Source organism: Scyliorhinus torazame, unplaced genomic scaffold (genome assembly GCF_047496885.1).
Source record: "Scyliorhinus torazame isolate Kashiwa2021f unplaced genomic scaffold, sScyTor2.1 scaffold_857, whole genome shotgun sequence".
Taxonomy (NCBI): domain Eukaryota; kingdom Metazoa; phylum Chordata; class Chondrichthyes; order Carcharhiniformes; family Scyliorhinidae; genus Scyliorhinus; species Scyliorhinus torazame.
In genome coordinates, this window is record NW_027308584.1 from 50,700 (window position 1) to 64,877 (window position 14,178).

General features: G+C 56.9%; 1 protein-coding gene across 1 annotated transcript in view; it reads left to right on the forward strand.

Annotated features, from left to right (window-relative positions):
- Positions 1 to 13,273, forward strand: part of LOC140406757 (uncharacterized) — a 53,745-nt gene extending 40,472 nt beyond the window's left edge. The window contains exons 2-3 of the mRNA XM_072494698.1: positions 11,970 to 12,129; positions 12,247 to 13,273. Coding sequence (XP_072350799.1) covers positions 11,970 to 12,129; positions 12,247 to 13,049 — 963 coding nt within the window. The 3' untranslated portion in view covers positions 13,050 to 13,273. The remainder of the gene's footprint in view (positions 1 to 11,969; positions 12,130 to 12,246) is intronic.
- Positions 13,274 to 14,178: the final 905 nt, after the last annotated feature.

The following is a 14,178-nucleotide window of genomic DNA, read 5'->3' on the forward strand; positions in this document are numbered from 1 at the left end:
CGAGGAGTGTGGCACTGCAAGGGTAAGAGAGAGCGAGGAGTGTGGCACTGCAAGGGTAAGAGAGAGCGAGGAGTGTGGCACTGCAAGTGTGAGTGAGAACGAGGAGTGTGCAACTGCAAGGGTAAGTGAGAGCGAGGAGTGTGGCACTGCAAGGGTAAGTGAGAGCGAGGAGTGTGGCACTGCAAGGGTAAGTGAGAGCGAGTAGTGTGGCTCTGCAAGGGTAAGTGAGAGCGAGGAGTGTGGCACTGCAAAGGTAAGTGAGAGCGAGGAGTGTGGCACTGCAAGGGTAAGTGAGAGCGAGGAGCGTGGCACTGCAAGGGTAAGTGAGAGCGAGGAGTGTGGCACTGCAAGGGTAAGTGAGAGCGAGGAGTGTGGCACTGCAAGGGTAAGTGAGAGCGAGGAGTGTGGCACTGCAAGGGTAAGTGAGAGAGAGGAGCGTGGCACTGCAAAGGTAAGTGAGAGCGAGGAGTGTGGCACTGCAAGGGTAAGTGAGAGCGAGGAGTGTGGCACTGCAAGGGTAAGAGAGAGCGAGGAGTGTGTCACTGCAAGGGTAAGTGAGAGCGAGGAGTGTGGCACTGCAAGTGTGAGAGCGAGGAGTGTGGCACTGCAAGGGTGAGAGCGAGGAGTGTGGCACTGCAAGGGTGAGAGCGAGGAGTGTGGCACTGCAAGGGTAAGTGAGAGCGAGGAGTGTGGCACTGCAAGGGTAAGTGAGAGCGAGGAGCGTGGCACTGCAAGGGTGAGAGCGAGGAGCGTGGCACTGCAAGGGTGAGTGAGAGCGAGGAGTGTGGCACTGCAAGGGTAAGTGAGAGCGAGGAGTGTGGCACTGCAAGGGTAAGTGAGAGCGAGGAGTGTGGCACTGCAAGGGTGAGTGAGAGCGAGGAGTGTTGCACTGCAAGGGTGAGAGCGAGGAGTGTGGCACTGCAAGGGTAAGTGAGAGCGAGGAGTGTGGCACTGCAAGGGTAAGAGAGAGCAAGGAGTGTGGCACTGCAAGGGTAAGTGAGAGCGAGGAGTGTGGCACTGCAAGGGTAAGTGAGAGCGAGGAGTGTGGCACTGCAAGGGTAAGTGAGAGCGAGGAGTGTGGCACTGCAAGGGTAAGAGAGAGCAAGGAGTGTGGCACTGCAAGGGTAAGTGAGAGCGAGGAGTGTGGCACTGCAAGGGTAATAGAGTGCGAGGAGTGTGGCACTGCAAGGGTAAGTGAGAGCGAGGAGCGTGGCACTGCAATGGTAAGTGAGAGCGAGGAGTGTGGCACTGCGACTGTGAGAGCGAGGAGTGTGGCACTGCAAGGGTAAGTGAGAGCGAGGAGCGTGGCACTGCAATTGTAAGTGAGAGCGAGGAGTGTGGCACTGCGAGTGTGAGAGCGAGGAGTGTGGCACTGCAAGGGTAAGTGAGAGCGAGGAGTGTGGCACTGCAAGGGTAAGTGTGAGCGAGGAGTGTGGCACTGCGAGTGTGAGAGCGAGGAGTGTGGCACTGCAAGGGTAAGTGAGAGCGAGGAGTGTGGCACTGCAAGGGTCAGTGAGAGCGAGGAGTGTGGCACTGCGAGTGTGAGAGCGAGGAGTGTGGCACTGCAAGGGTAAGTGAGAGCGAGGAGTGTGGCACTGCAAGGGTCAGTGAGATCGAGGAGTGTGGCACTGCGAGTGTGAGAGCGAGGAGTGTGGCACTGCAAGGGTAAGTGAGAGCGAGGAGTGTGGCACTGCGAGTGTGAGAGCGAGGAGTGTGGCACTGCAAGGGTAAGTGAGAGCGAGGAGTGTGGCACTGCAAGGGTAAGTGAGAGCGAGGAGTGTGGCACTGAACCGGTAAGTGAGAGCGAGGAGTGTGGCACTGCAAGGGTAAGTGAGAGCGAGGAGTGTGGCACTGCAAGTGTAAGTGAGAGCGAGGAGTGTGGCACTGCAAGGGTAAGTGAGAGCGAGGAGTGTGGCACTGCAAGGGTAATTGAGAGCAAGGAGTGTGGCACTGCAAGGGTAAGAGAGAGCGAGGAGTGTGACACTGCAAGTGTGAGAGCGAGGAGTGTGGCACTGCAAGGGTCAGTGAGAGCGAGGAGCGTGGCACTGCAAGGGTAAGAGAGAGCGAGGAGTGTGGCACTGCAAGGGGAAGTGAGAACGAGGAGTGTGGCACTGCAAGGGTAAGAGAGAGCGAGGAGTGTGGCACTGCAAGGGTAAGTGAGAGCGAGGAGTGTGGCACTGCAAGGGTAAGTGAGAGCGAGGAGTGTGGCACTGCAAGGGTAAGTGAGAGCGAGGAGTGTGGCACTGCAAGGGTAAGTGAGAGCGAGGAGTATGGCACTGCAAGGGTAAGTGAGAGCGAGGAGTGTGGCACTGCAAGGGTAAGTGAGAGCGAGGAGTATGGCACTGCAAGGGTAAGAGAGAGCGAGGAGTGTGGCACTGCAAGGGTAAGAGAGAGCGAGGAGTGTGGCACTGCAAGGGTAAGTGAGAGCGAGGAGTGTGGCACTGCAAGGGTAAGAGAGAGCGAAGAGTGTGGCACTGCAAGGGTAAGTGAGAGCGAGGAGTGTGGCACTGCAAGGGTAAGTGAGAGCGAGGAGTGTGGCACTGCAAGGGTAAGAGAGAGCGAGGAGTGTGGCACTGCAAGGGTAAGTGAGAGCAAGGAGTGTGGCATTGCAAGGGTAAGAGAGAGCGAGGAGAGTGGCACTGCAAGGGTAAGAGAGAGCGAGGAGTGTGGCACTGCAAGGGTAAGTGAGAGCGAGAAGTGTGGCACTGCAAGGGTAAGAGAGAGCGAGGAGTGTGGCACTGCAAGGGTAAGTGAGAGCGAGGAGTGTGGCACTGCAAGGGTGAGTGAGAGCGAGGAGTGTGGCACTGCGAGGGTAAGTGAGAGCGAGGAGTGTGGCACTGCAAGGGTAAGTGAGAGCGAGGAGTGTGGCACTGCAAGGGTAAGAGAGAGCGAGGAGTGTGGCACTGCAAGGGGAAGTGAGAGCGAGGAGTGTGGCACTGCAAGGGTAAGAGAGAGCGTGGAGTGTGGCACTGCAAGGGTAAGTGAGAGCGAGGAGTGTGGCACTGTAAGGGTAAGTGAGAGCGAGGATTGTGGCACTGCAAGAGTAAGAGAGAGCGAGTGTGGCACTGCAAGGGTAAGTGAGAGCGAGGAGTGTGGCACTGCAAGGGTCAGTGAGAGCGAGGAGCGTGGCACTGCAAGGGTAAGAGAGAGCGAGGAGTGTGGCACTGCAAGGGGAAGTGAGAGCGAGGAGTGTGGCACTGCAAGGGTAAGAGAGAGCGAGGAGTGTGGCACTGCAAGGGTAAGTGAGAGCGAGGAGTGTGGCACTGCAAGGGTAAGTGAGAGCGAGGAGTGTGGCACTGCAAGGGTAAGTGAGAGCGAGGAGTGTGGCACTGCAAGGGTAAGTGAGAGCGAGGAGTGTGGCACTGCAAGGCTAAGAGAGAGCGAGGAGTGTGGCACTGCAAGGGTAATAGAGAGCGAGGAGTGTGGCACTGCAAGGGTAAGTGAGAGCGAGGAGTGTGGCACTGCAAGGGTAAGTGAGAGCGAGGAGTGTGGCACTTCAAGGGTAAGAGAGAGCGAGGAGTGTGGCACTGCAAGGGTAAGTGAGAGCGAGGAGTGTGGCACTGCAAGGGTAAGTGAGAGCAAGGAGTGTGGCACTGCAAGGGTAAGAGAGAGCGAGGAGTGTGGCACTGCAAGGGTAAGAGAGAGCGTGGAGTGTGGCACTGCAAGGGTAAGTGAGAGCGAGGAGTGTGGCACTGTAAGGGTAAGTGAGAGCGAGGATTGTGGCACTGCAAGGGTAAGAGAGAGCGAGTGTGGCACTGCAAGGGTAAGTGAGAGCGAGGAGTGTGGCACTGCAAGGGTAAGAGAGAGCGAGTGTGGCACTGCAAGGGTAAGTGAGAGCGAGGAGTGTGGCACTGCAAGGGTGAGTGATAGCGAGGAGTGTGGCACTGCAAGGGTAAGAGAGCGAGGAGTGTGGCACTGCAAGGGTGAGAGCGAGGAGCGTGGCACTGCAAGGGTAAGTGAGAGCGAGGAGTGTGGCACTGCAAGGGTGAGTGATAGCGAGGAGTGTGGCACTGCAAGGGTAAGAGAGCGAGGAGTGTGGCACTGCAAGGGTAAGTGAGAGCGAGGAGTGTGGCACTGCAAGGGTCAGTGAATGCGAGGAGTGTGGCACTGCAAGGGTAAGAGAGAGCGAGGAGTGTGGCACTGCAAGGGTAAGTGAGAGCAAGGAGTGTGGCACTGCAAGGGTAAGAGAGAGCGAGGAGTGTGGCACTGCAAGGGTAAGAGAGAGCGTGGAGTGTGGCACTGCAAGGGTCAGTGAGAGCGAGGAGCGTGGCACTGCTAGGGTAAGTGAGAGCGAGGAGCGTGGCACTGCAAGGGTGAGAGCGAGGAGCGTGGCACTGCAAGGGTGAGAGCGAGGAGCGTGGCACTGCAAGGGTCAGTGAGAGCGAGGAGTGTGGCACTGCAAGGGTAAGTGAGAGCGAGGAGTGTGGCACTGCAAGGGTAAGTGAACTCGAGGAGTGTGGCACTGCAAGGGTAAGAGAGCGAGGAGTGTGGCACTGCAAGGGTGAGTGAGAGCGAGGAGTGTGGCACTCCAAGGGTAAGAGAGCGAGGAGTGTGGCACTGCAAGGGTCAGTGAGAGCGAGGAGTGTGGCACTGCAAAGGTAAGAGAGAGCGAGGAGTGTGACACTGCAAGGGTAAGTGAGAGCGAGGAGTGTGGCACTGCAAGGGTAAGAGAGAGCGAGGAGTGTGACACTGCAAGGGTCAGTGAGAGCGAGGAGTGTGGCACTGCAAGGGTAAGTGAGAGCGAGGAGTGTGGCACTGCAAGGGTAAGTGAGAGCGAGGAGTGTGGCACTGCAAGGGTAAGAGAGAGCGAGGAGTGTGGCACTGCAAGGGTAAGTGAGAGCGAGGAGTGTGGCACTGCAAGGGTAAGTGAGAGCGAGGAGTGTGGCACTGCAAGGGTAAGTGAGAGAGAGGAGCGTGGCACTGCAAAGGTAAGTGAGAGCGAGGAGTGTGGCACTGCAAGGGTAAGTGAGAGCGAGGAGTGTGGCACTGCAAGGGTAAGTGAGAGCGAGGAGCGTGGCACTGCAAGTGTAAGTGAGAGCGAGGAGTGTGGCACTGCAAGGGTAAGAGAGAGCGAGGAGTGTGGCACTGCAAGGGTAAGTGAGAGCGAGGAGTGTGGCACTGCAAGTGTAAGTGAGAGCGAGGAGTGTGGCACTGCAAGGGTAAGTGAGAGCGAGGAGTGTGGCACTGCAAGGCTAAGTGAGAGCGAGGAGTGTGGCACTGCAAGTGTAAGTGAGAGCGAGGAGTGTGGCACTGCAAGGGTAAGTGAGAGCGAGGAGCGTGGCACTGCAAGGGTAAGTGAGAGCGAGGAGTGTGGCACTGCAAGGGTGAGAGCGAGGAGTGTGGCACTGCAAGGGTAAGTGAGAGCGAGGAGTGTGGCACTGCAAGGGTAAGTGAGAGCGAGGAGTGTGGCACTGCAAGTGTGAGTGAGAACGAGGAGTGTGGCACTGCAAGGGTAAGTGAGAGCGAGGAGTGTGGCACTGCAAGGGTAAGTGAGAGCGAGGAGTGTGGCACTGCAAGGGTAAGTGAGAGCGAGGAGCGTGGCACTGCAAGGGTAAGTGAGAGCGAGGAGTGTGGCACTGCAAGGGTGAGAGCGAGGAGTGTGGCATTGCAAGGGTAAGTGAGAGCAAGGAGCGTGGCACTGCAAGGGTAAGTGAGAGTGAGGAGTGTGGCACTGCAAGGGTAAGTGAGAGCGAGGAGTGTGGCACTGCAAGTGTAAGTGAGATCGAGGAGTGTGGCACTGCAAGGGTGAGAGCGAGGAGCGTGGCACTGCAAGGGTAAGTGAGAGCGAGGAGTGTGGCACTGCAAGGGTCAGTGAGAGCGAGGAGTGTGGCACTGCAAGGGTAAGTGAGAGCGAGGAGTGTGACACTGCAAGGATGAGAGCGAGGAGCGTGGCACTGCAAGGGTAAGAGAGAGCGAGGAGTGTGACACTGCAAGGGTAAGTGAGAGCGAGGAGTGTGGCACTGCAAGGTTAAGTGAGAGCGAGGAGTGTGGCATTGCAAGGGTAAGTGAGAGCAAGGAGCGTGGCACTGCAAAGGTAAGTGAGAACGAGGAGTGTGGCACTGCAAGGGTGAGAGCGAGGAGTGTGGCATTGCAAGGGTAAGTGAGAGCAAGGAGCGTGGCACTGCAAGGGTAAGTGAGAGTGAGGAGTGTGGCACTGCAAGGGTAAGTGAGAGCGAGGAGTGTGGCACTGCAAGTGTAAGTGAGATCGAGGAGTGTGGCACTGCAAGGGTGAGAGCGAGGAGCGTGGCACTGCAAGGGTAAGTGAGAGCGAGGAGTGTGGCACTGCAAGGGTCAGTGAGAGCGAGGAGTGTGGCACTGCAAGGATGAGAGCGAGGAGCGTGGCACTGCAAGGGTAAGTGAGAGCGAGGAGTGTGGCACTGCAAGGATGAGAGCGAGGAGCGTGGCACTGCAAGGGTAAGTGAGAGCGAGGAGTGTGGCACAGCAAGGGTCACTGAGAGCGAGGAGTGTGGCACTGCAAGGATGAGAGCGAGGAGCGTGGCACTGCAAGGGTAAGAGAGAGCGAGGAGTGTGGCACAGCAAGGGTCACTGAGAGCGAGGAGTGTGGCACTGCAAGGGTAAGAGAGGGCGAGGAGTGTGGCACTGCAAGGGTGAGAGCGAGGAGTGTGGCACTGCAAGGATGAGAGCGAGGAGCGAGGCACTGCAAGGGTAAGAGAGAGCGAGGAGTGTGACACTGCAAGGGTGAGAGCGAGGAGTGTGGCACTGCAAGGGTAAGTGAGAGCGAGGAGTGTGGCACTGCAAGGGTAAGTGAGAGCGAGGAGTGGCACTGCAAGGGTAAGAGAGAGCGAGGAGTGTGACACTGCAAGTGTGAGAGCGATGAGTGTGGCACTGCAAGGGTCAGTGAGAGCGAGGAGCGTGGCACTGCAAGGGTAAGAGAGAGCGAGGAGTGTGGCACTGCAAGGGGAAGTGAGAGCGAGGAGTGTGGCACTGCAAGGGTAAGAGAGAGCGAGGAGTGTGGCACTGCAAGGATAAGTGAGAGCGAGGAGCGTGGCACTGCAAGGGTAAGAGAGCGAGGAGTGTGGCACTGCAAGGGTAAGAGAGAGCGAGGAGTGTGGCACTGCAAGGGTAAGAGAGAGCGAGGACTGTGGCACTGCAAGGGTAAGTGAGAGCGAGGAGTGTGGCACTGCAAGGGTAAGAGAGAGCGAGGAGTGTGGCACTGCAAGGGTAAGAGAGCGAGGAGTGTGGCACTGCAAGGGTAAGAGAGAGCGAGGAGTGTGGCACTGCAAGGGTAAGAGAGAGCGAGGACTGTGGCACTGCAAGGGTAAGTGAGAGCGAGGAGTGTGGCACTGCAAGGGTAAGAGAGAGCGAGGAGTGTGGCACTGCAAGGGGAAGTGAGAGCGAGGAGTGTAGCACTGCAAGGGTAAGAGAGAGCGAGGAGTGTGGCACTGCAAGGGTAAGAGAGAGCGAGGAGTGTGGCACTGCAAGGGTAAGAGAGAGCGAGGACTGTGGCACTGCAAGGGTAAGTGAGAGCGAGGAGTGTGGCACTGCAAGGGTAAGAGAGAGCGAGGAGTGTGGCACTGCAAGGGTAAGAGAGAGCGAGGAGTGTGGCACTGCAAGGATAAGTGAGAGCGAGGAGTGTGGCACTGCAAGGGTAAGTGAGAGCGAGGAGTGTGGCACTGCAAGGGTAAGTGAGAGCGAGGAGTGTGGCACTGCAAGGGTAAGTGAGAGCGAGGAGTGTGGCACTGCAAGGGTAAGAGAGAGCGAGGAGTGTGGCACTGCAAGGGTAAGAGAGAGCGAGGACTGTGGCACTGCAAGGGTAAGTGAGAGCGAGGAGTGTGGCACTGCAAGGGTAAGTGAGAGCGAGGAGTGTGGCACTGCAAGGGTAAGAGAGAGCGAGGAGTGTGGCACTGCAAGGGTGAGAGCGAGGAGTGTGGCACTGCAAGGGTAAGTGAGAGCAAGGAGTGTGGCACTGCAAGGGTAAGAGAGAGCGAGGAGTGTGGCACTGCAAGGGTAAGTGAGAGCGAGGAGTGTGGCACTGCAAGGGTAAGTGAGAGCGAGGAGTGTGGCACTGCAAGGGTAAGTGAGAGCGAGGAGTGTGGCACTGCAAGGGTAAGAGAGAGCGAGGAGTGTGGCACTGCAAGGGTAAATGAGAGCGAGGAGCGTGGCACTGCAAGGGTAAGAGAGAGCGAGTGTGGCACTGCAAGGGTAAGTGAGAGCGAGGAGTGTGGCACTGCAAGGGTCAGTGAGAGCGAGGAGCGTGGCACTGCAAGGGTAAGAGAGAGCGAGGAGTGTGGCACTGCAAGGGGAAGTGAGAGCGAGGAGTGTGGCACTGCAAGGGTAAGAGAGAGCGAGGACTGTGGCACTGCAAGGGTAAGTGAGAGCGAGGAGTGTGGCACTGCAAGGGTAAGTGAGAGCGAGGAGTGTGGCACTGCAAGGGTAAGAGAGAGCGAGGAGTGTGGCACTGCAAGGGTGAGAGCGAGGAGTGTGGCACTGCAAGGGTAAGTGAGAGCAAGGAGTGTGGCACTGCAAGGGTAAGAGAGAGCGAGGAGTGTGACACTGCAAGGGTAAGTGAGAGCGAGGAGTGTGGCACTGCAAGGGTAAGAGAGAGCGAGGAGTGTGGCACTGCAAGGGTGAGAGCGAGGAGTGTGGCACTGCAAGGGTAAGTGAGAGCAAGGAGTGTGGCACTGCAAGGGTAAGAGAGAGCGAGGAGTGTGACACTGCAAGGGTAAGTGAGAGCGAGGAGTGTGGCACTGCAAGGGTAAGTGAGTGCGAGGAGTGTGGCACTGCAAGGGTCAGTGAGAGCGAGGAGTGTGGCACTGCAAGGGTAAGTGAGAGCGAGGAGTGTGGCACTGCAAGGGTAAGTGAGAGCGAGGAGTGTAGCACTGCAAGGGTAAGAGAGAGCGAGGAGTGTGACACTGCAAGGGTAAGTGAGAGCGAGGAGTGTGGCACTGCAAGGGTAAGAGAGAGCGAGGAGTGTGGCACTGCAAGGGGAAGTGAGAGCGAGGAGTGTGGCACTGCAAGGGTGAGTGAGAGCGAGGAGTGTGGCACTGCAAGGGTCAGTGAGAGCGAGGAGCGTGGCACTGCAAGGGTAAGAGAGAGCGAGGAGTGTGGCACTGCAAGGGTAAGTGAGAGCGAGGAGTGTGGCACTGCAAGGGTAAGTGAGAGCGAGGAGTGTGGCACTGCAAGGGTAAGTGAGAGCGAGGAGTGTGGCACTGCAAGGGTAAGTGAGAGCGAGGAGTGTGGCACTGCAAGGGTAAGAGAGAGCGAGGAGTGTGGCACTGCAAGGGGAAGTGAGAGCGAGGAGTGTGGCACTGCAAGGGTGAGTGAGAGCGAGGAGTGTGGCACTGCAAGGGTCAGTGAGAGCGAGGAGCGTGGCACTGCAAGGGTAAGAGAGAGCGAGGAGTGTGGCACTGCAAGGGGAAGTGAGAGCGAGGAGTGTGGCACTGCAAGGGTAAGAGAGAGCGAGGAGTGTGGCACTGCAAGGGTAAGTGAGAGCGAGGAGTGTGGCACTGCAAGGGTAAGTGAGAGCGAGGAGTGTGGCACTGCAAGGGTAAGTGAGAGCGAGGAGTGTGACACTGCAGGGGTAAGTGAGAGCGAGGAGTGTGGCACTGCAAGGGTAAGAGAGAGCGAGGAGTGTGACACTGCAGGGGTAAGTGAGAGCGAGGAGTGTGGCACTGCAAGGGTAAGTGAGAGCGAGGAGTGTGGCACTGCAAGGGTAAGAGAGAGCGAGGAGTGTGGCACTGCAAGGGTAAGAGAGAGCGAGGAGTGTGGCACTGCAAGGGTAAGTGAGAGCGAGGAGTGTGGCTTTGCAAGGGTAAGTGAGAGCGAGGAGTGTGGCACTGCAAGGGTAAGAGAGAGCGAGGAGTGTGGCACTGCAAGGGTAAGTGAGAGCGAGGAGTGTGGCACTGCAAGGGTAAGTGAGAGCAAGGAGCGTGGCACTGCAAGGGTAAGAGAGAGCGAGGAGTGTGGCACTGCAAGGGTAAGAGAGAGCGAGGAGTGTGGCACTGCAAGGGTAAGTGAGAGCGAGGAGTGTGGCACTGTAACGGTAAGTGAGAGCGAGGATTGTGGCACTGCAAGGGTAAGAGAGAGCGAGGAGTGTGGCACTGCAAGGGTCAGTGAGAGCGAGGAGCGTGGCACTGCAAGGGTAAGTGAGAGCGAGGAGTGTGGCACTGCAAGGGTAAGAGAGAGCGAGGATTGTGGCACTGCAAGGGTAAGTGAGAGCGAGGAGCGTGGCACTGCAAGGGTAAGTGAGAGCGAGGAGCGTGGCACTGCAAGGGTAAGAGAGAGCGAGGAGTGTGGCACTGCAAGGGTCAGTGAGAGCAAGTGTGGCACTGCAAGGGTAAGAGAGAGCGAGGAGTGTGGCACTGCAAGGGTCAGTGAGAGCGAGGAGCGTGGCACTGCAAGGGTAAGTGAGAGCGAGGAGTGTGGCACTGCAAGGGTAAGAGAGAGCGAGGATTGTGGCACTGCAAGGGTAAGTGAGAGCGAGGAGCGTGGCACTGCAAGGGTAAGTGAGAGCGAGGAGCGTGGCACTGCAAGGGTAAGAGAGAGCGAGGAGTGTGGCACTGCAAGGGTCAGTGAGAGCAAGTGTGGCACTGCAAGGGTAAGAGAGAGCGAGGAGTGTGGCACTGCAAGGGTAAGTGAGAGCGAGGAGTGGCACTGCAAGTGTAAGTGAGAGCGAGGAGTGTGGCACTGCAAGGGTAAGAGAGAGCGAGGAGTGTGGCACTGCAAGGGTAAGTGAGAGCGAGGAGTGTGGCACTGCAAGGGTAAGTGAGAGCGAGGAGTGTGGCACTGCAAGGGTAAGTGAGAGCGAGGAGTATCGCACTGCAAGGGTAAGAGAGAGCGAGGAGCGTGGCACTGCAAGGGTAAGTGAGAGCGAGGAGTGTGGCACTGCAAGGGTAAGTGAGAGCGAGGAGTATCGCACTGCAAGGGTAAGAGAGAGCGAGGAGTGTGGCACTGCAAGGGTAAGAGAGCGGGGAGCGTGCGCAAATGTGCCTGCACAGTGGGAGGGGTGAAGAGTCAGTAACTTGGGCCGATCCAAAGGGCAGCTGCTCTCTCTTGCGTCCCCTGCAGTATATACAGCAGAGTAGGTGAGGCTATTTGACCTGTCCAAGTCCATGGCAGCTCTCTGCGGGGCACTGTGGTCGATCCCACGCCACTCCTTGCTCCCCATGTCTCTCTAAAATGTGACGTTCCAACTTCCTTTTGAAAGAATCGCTCCTTTTTCCAGTGACTTTCAAGTCATTGCTACTCATTGCTCGTCTTCATGTTGCCTGCCTCCCTCAATCTCTCTTGCCCAAGAACCTAAACCCCTGCCTCGAATGGGAACAGTTTTATTTCACGTCCACCTGATACAAACCATTGTAATCCTGTCCGCTGTCTTCAAATCTCCTGAATCGTAAAAGGCTGCTGTCAGGTATGGTGGCTGCCTCAGGTCCCAGTTTCGATCCCAGCCCCGGGTCACTGTCCGTGTGGAGTTTGCACATTCTCCCCGCATTTGCGTGGGTTTCACTCCCACAACCCAAAGATGTGCAGGGGAGATGGGTTGGCCAGGCTAAATTGCCCCTGATTGGAACTTTTTTTTAAAAAAAGAGCAAGAGGCAACTTGAAGGAAACCTTGCCGATCCTGCGAGGGTATTGAGTGTGGATGTTGTCAGGATGTTTCCTCTTGTGGAAGAATCTAGAACGAGGGGGGTCACTGTCTAAAAATAAGGGGGTCGCTCATTTCAGACGGAGATGAGGCCTGCCCACCTGGCCTTGGCCCAATTGTCGCCAGTTATTGACAGAAGGGCAGAGCGGAAGCCCGGAGCAACCATGTTCAGGCCTTGGGTGGGAGGGGGGCCGTCAGCAGCAACGGTTACACGTGGGTGACCGGCGTCTGCCTCTCGGTGCTAATGTCCCCCAAGTCCAAGGACAGGGGATGTCTGAGAGACATCACGGGCATGAGGGAGGGCAGGCGATAACGGGCCCAATCGATCACGCTCTGGAGACCCTCTCTCCCTTTCTGCCCTCAGGATAAGAAGGCCTACAACAACATTGAGATGTTGAAGATGGGAACAGAAGTGCCGTACTTCCGAAACCTGACCAGCGCTGAGGCACAGGCGCTCGAGTTGGCCGGAGATCAGGGCGGCTTTTGCATCTCCGATGCCGAGACTGGAGTGATGAGCATTAAATGTGAGGAGGACTCGAGCTTTTGCCAACGCCTCTGGGCAGAGAGGGTCGGCAACACACGTGGCCGGGAGTCAGGGTTCAGGGCAGAGGAGGCTAATAGCTTGTGTTCTCCCCCTGCAGGTCGACGTGCTGCGGAGGGATATCGAGAAGCCCCCAATGATGTTCTTATGGCCTCCTCGGAGGAAGGGAGTGCCCACACCTCGGAGGACGCAGCATCAAATCTCTCGCCCTTCCTTTCCACCAGCGAAGGGACGATCACCTCGGTGGGAAAGCCAATGGTGCCGGACTCTCAATACGGTGAACACCTCCATGTGATGCAGGTCCAGTTGATGGGGGCTGTGAAAGACGAGGTCCCCGAGAGCCCGCCGGACTTTGGAGAACAGGCCCATTCCGAGGGCCAGGCCTATGATGAGGGCCCCCTGATGTCGGCCACTCTCAGTCTGCTGGAGTTGCAGCAACGCGCCGGAGAGAGTCTGGCAGAGCTGCCCAAGGCTATAAGCGGACATGCACGGATGATGGAGGAGTCCCTTCAGGATATGAGTTCGGTCATTGGTCGGTCGTTCGAGCGCATGGCCTCCGCCATGGAGAGGCTGGCGTCCGCCATGGAGAGCCAGATCCAGCAGAACACTCAGTGCCTGCTGGGTGTGAGTGCCAACCTGCAGACCGTCGCTTTGGCCGTGAGCTCGCTGCAGCCGAATGGGAGGCACATGGTGCACCTGGACACTCCTCCCAGAGAGGCGCCTCCCCCATCGACGGAAAGCAGGGAGATGCCATCGTGCATGGGGAGCCCGGAGGAGCTGCAGCCTGGCACACAGGGGGGCTCCCATCGAGATGGTCTCAGGGTGGACAGGAGCTCCCCAGCCCCTCTGCCAGCGACCAGCCGTCTGCAGCGCAAGCGGCCTCAGAGGAGGCTTCTGGACTAATGAAGGAACGCCTCAGTTTGCCGGGTACCCTAGGGCACGGATAACCAGAGGGCAGCCGCCATGGTCCTCACATACCATGGGCCATGGTGATGATGCAGATACAGATGCCAGCCACATCATTTCAAAAGACTACCTGGCTGTACCAGACTGGAACGGGGTTTCAATCTTTGCTGTTAAGATCGTGTTGCTTCTTTGAGATTAAACAAGATTCTGATTTTGCTGTATTTAGAGAATGCTATTTTATGGATGGCTTCCATGGCCTCGCTCTGCGTCACAAACCACCTTTCCAGCCCCCCAGAGCGTATGTGTGGGATGTGATTGTGTGGGTGCGGGTGTGTGAGAATGGGCGTACGCGGGTGTTTATGAATATTTGTAAAGCTGTCTCTTGTGTGTTTAGTGTCAGTGTGATAGTGCTTGCAAGTGTGAATGAGATTGTGAGGATGAGTGACTTTTTGATTTTGGGTGAGTGTGCGATTTTGGGTGAATGTGCAAGTGTGAATCCGAGAGCGAGCGATGTGCGTGTGAATGTGTGTGCAAATGAGCGTCTGTGAGTGTGTGAGACTGAGAATTTGTGTCCGTGTGTGAGAGAAAGGGTGAAAGTCTGTGTGAGAGTGACAGGGAATGTCTGTGGGTGAGCGAGCGATTGTGAGAATGTGTGTGTGAGTAAGTGAGCGAGGGTATATGACTGTGCGTCAATGTGTGCAAGTGTATTTGTGTGTCAGCGCTTGCCAAAGTGTGAGCGGAAGATTTTTGAGCGTGCTTTGTGAATCTGAGTGTGAAAGAGGGTGTGTGTGAGCGAGATAGATTGAGTGTGACAGAGAATATGTCCGTGTTTTAGTGACTGTGCGAGAGTGGGGAGAATATAGAATGAGTGACAGAGAATAAGTGTGAGAGAATGTGCATCAGTGTCTGTAATTCCCCCATAGTCTTTTTTTAAAATGTGTTGTATTACAATCTTGCAGCAAAACAGGTTGCAGCAAATAAACACTCCGGGAAACATACTTCCCAACAATCAACTGTACAGTCTGTACAGATTTTTCCCTTTTCACTCCCCCGAATAGCTCCTCAAACACGGTCACAAACATCCCCCACCTTTTCTCAAACCCCCCCTGCTCAGCCCCTTAACTCA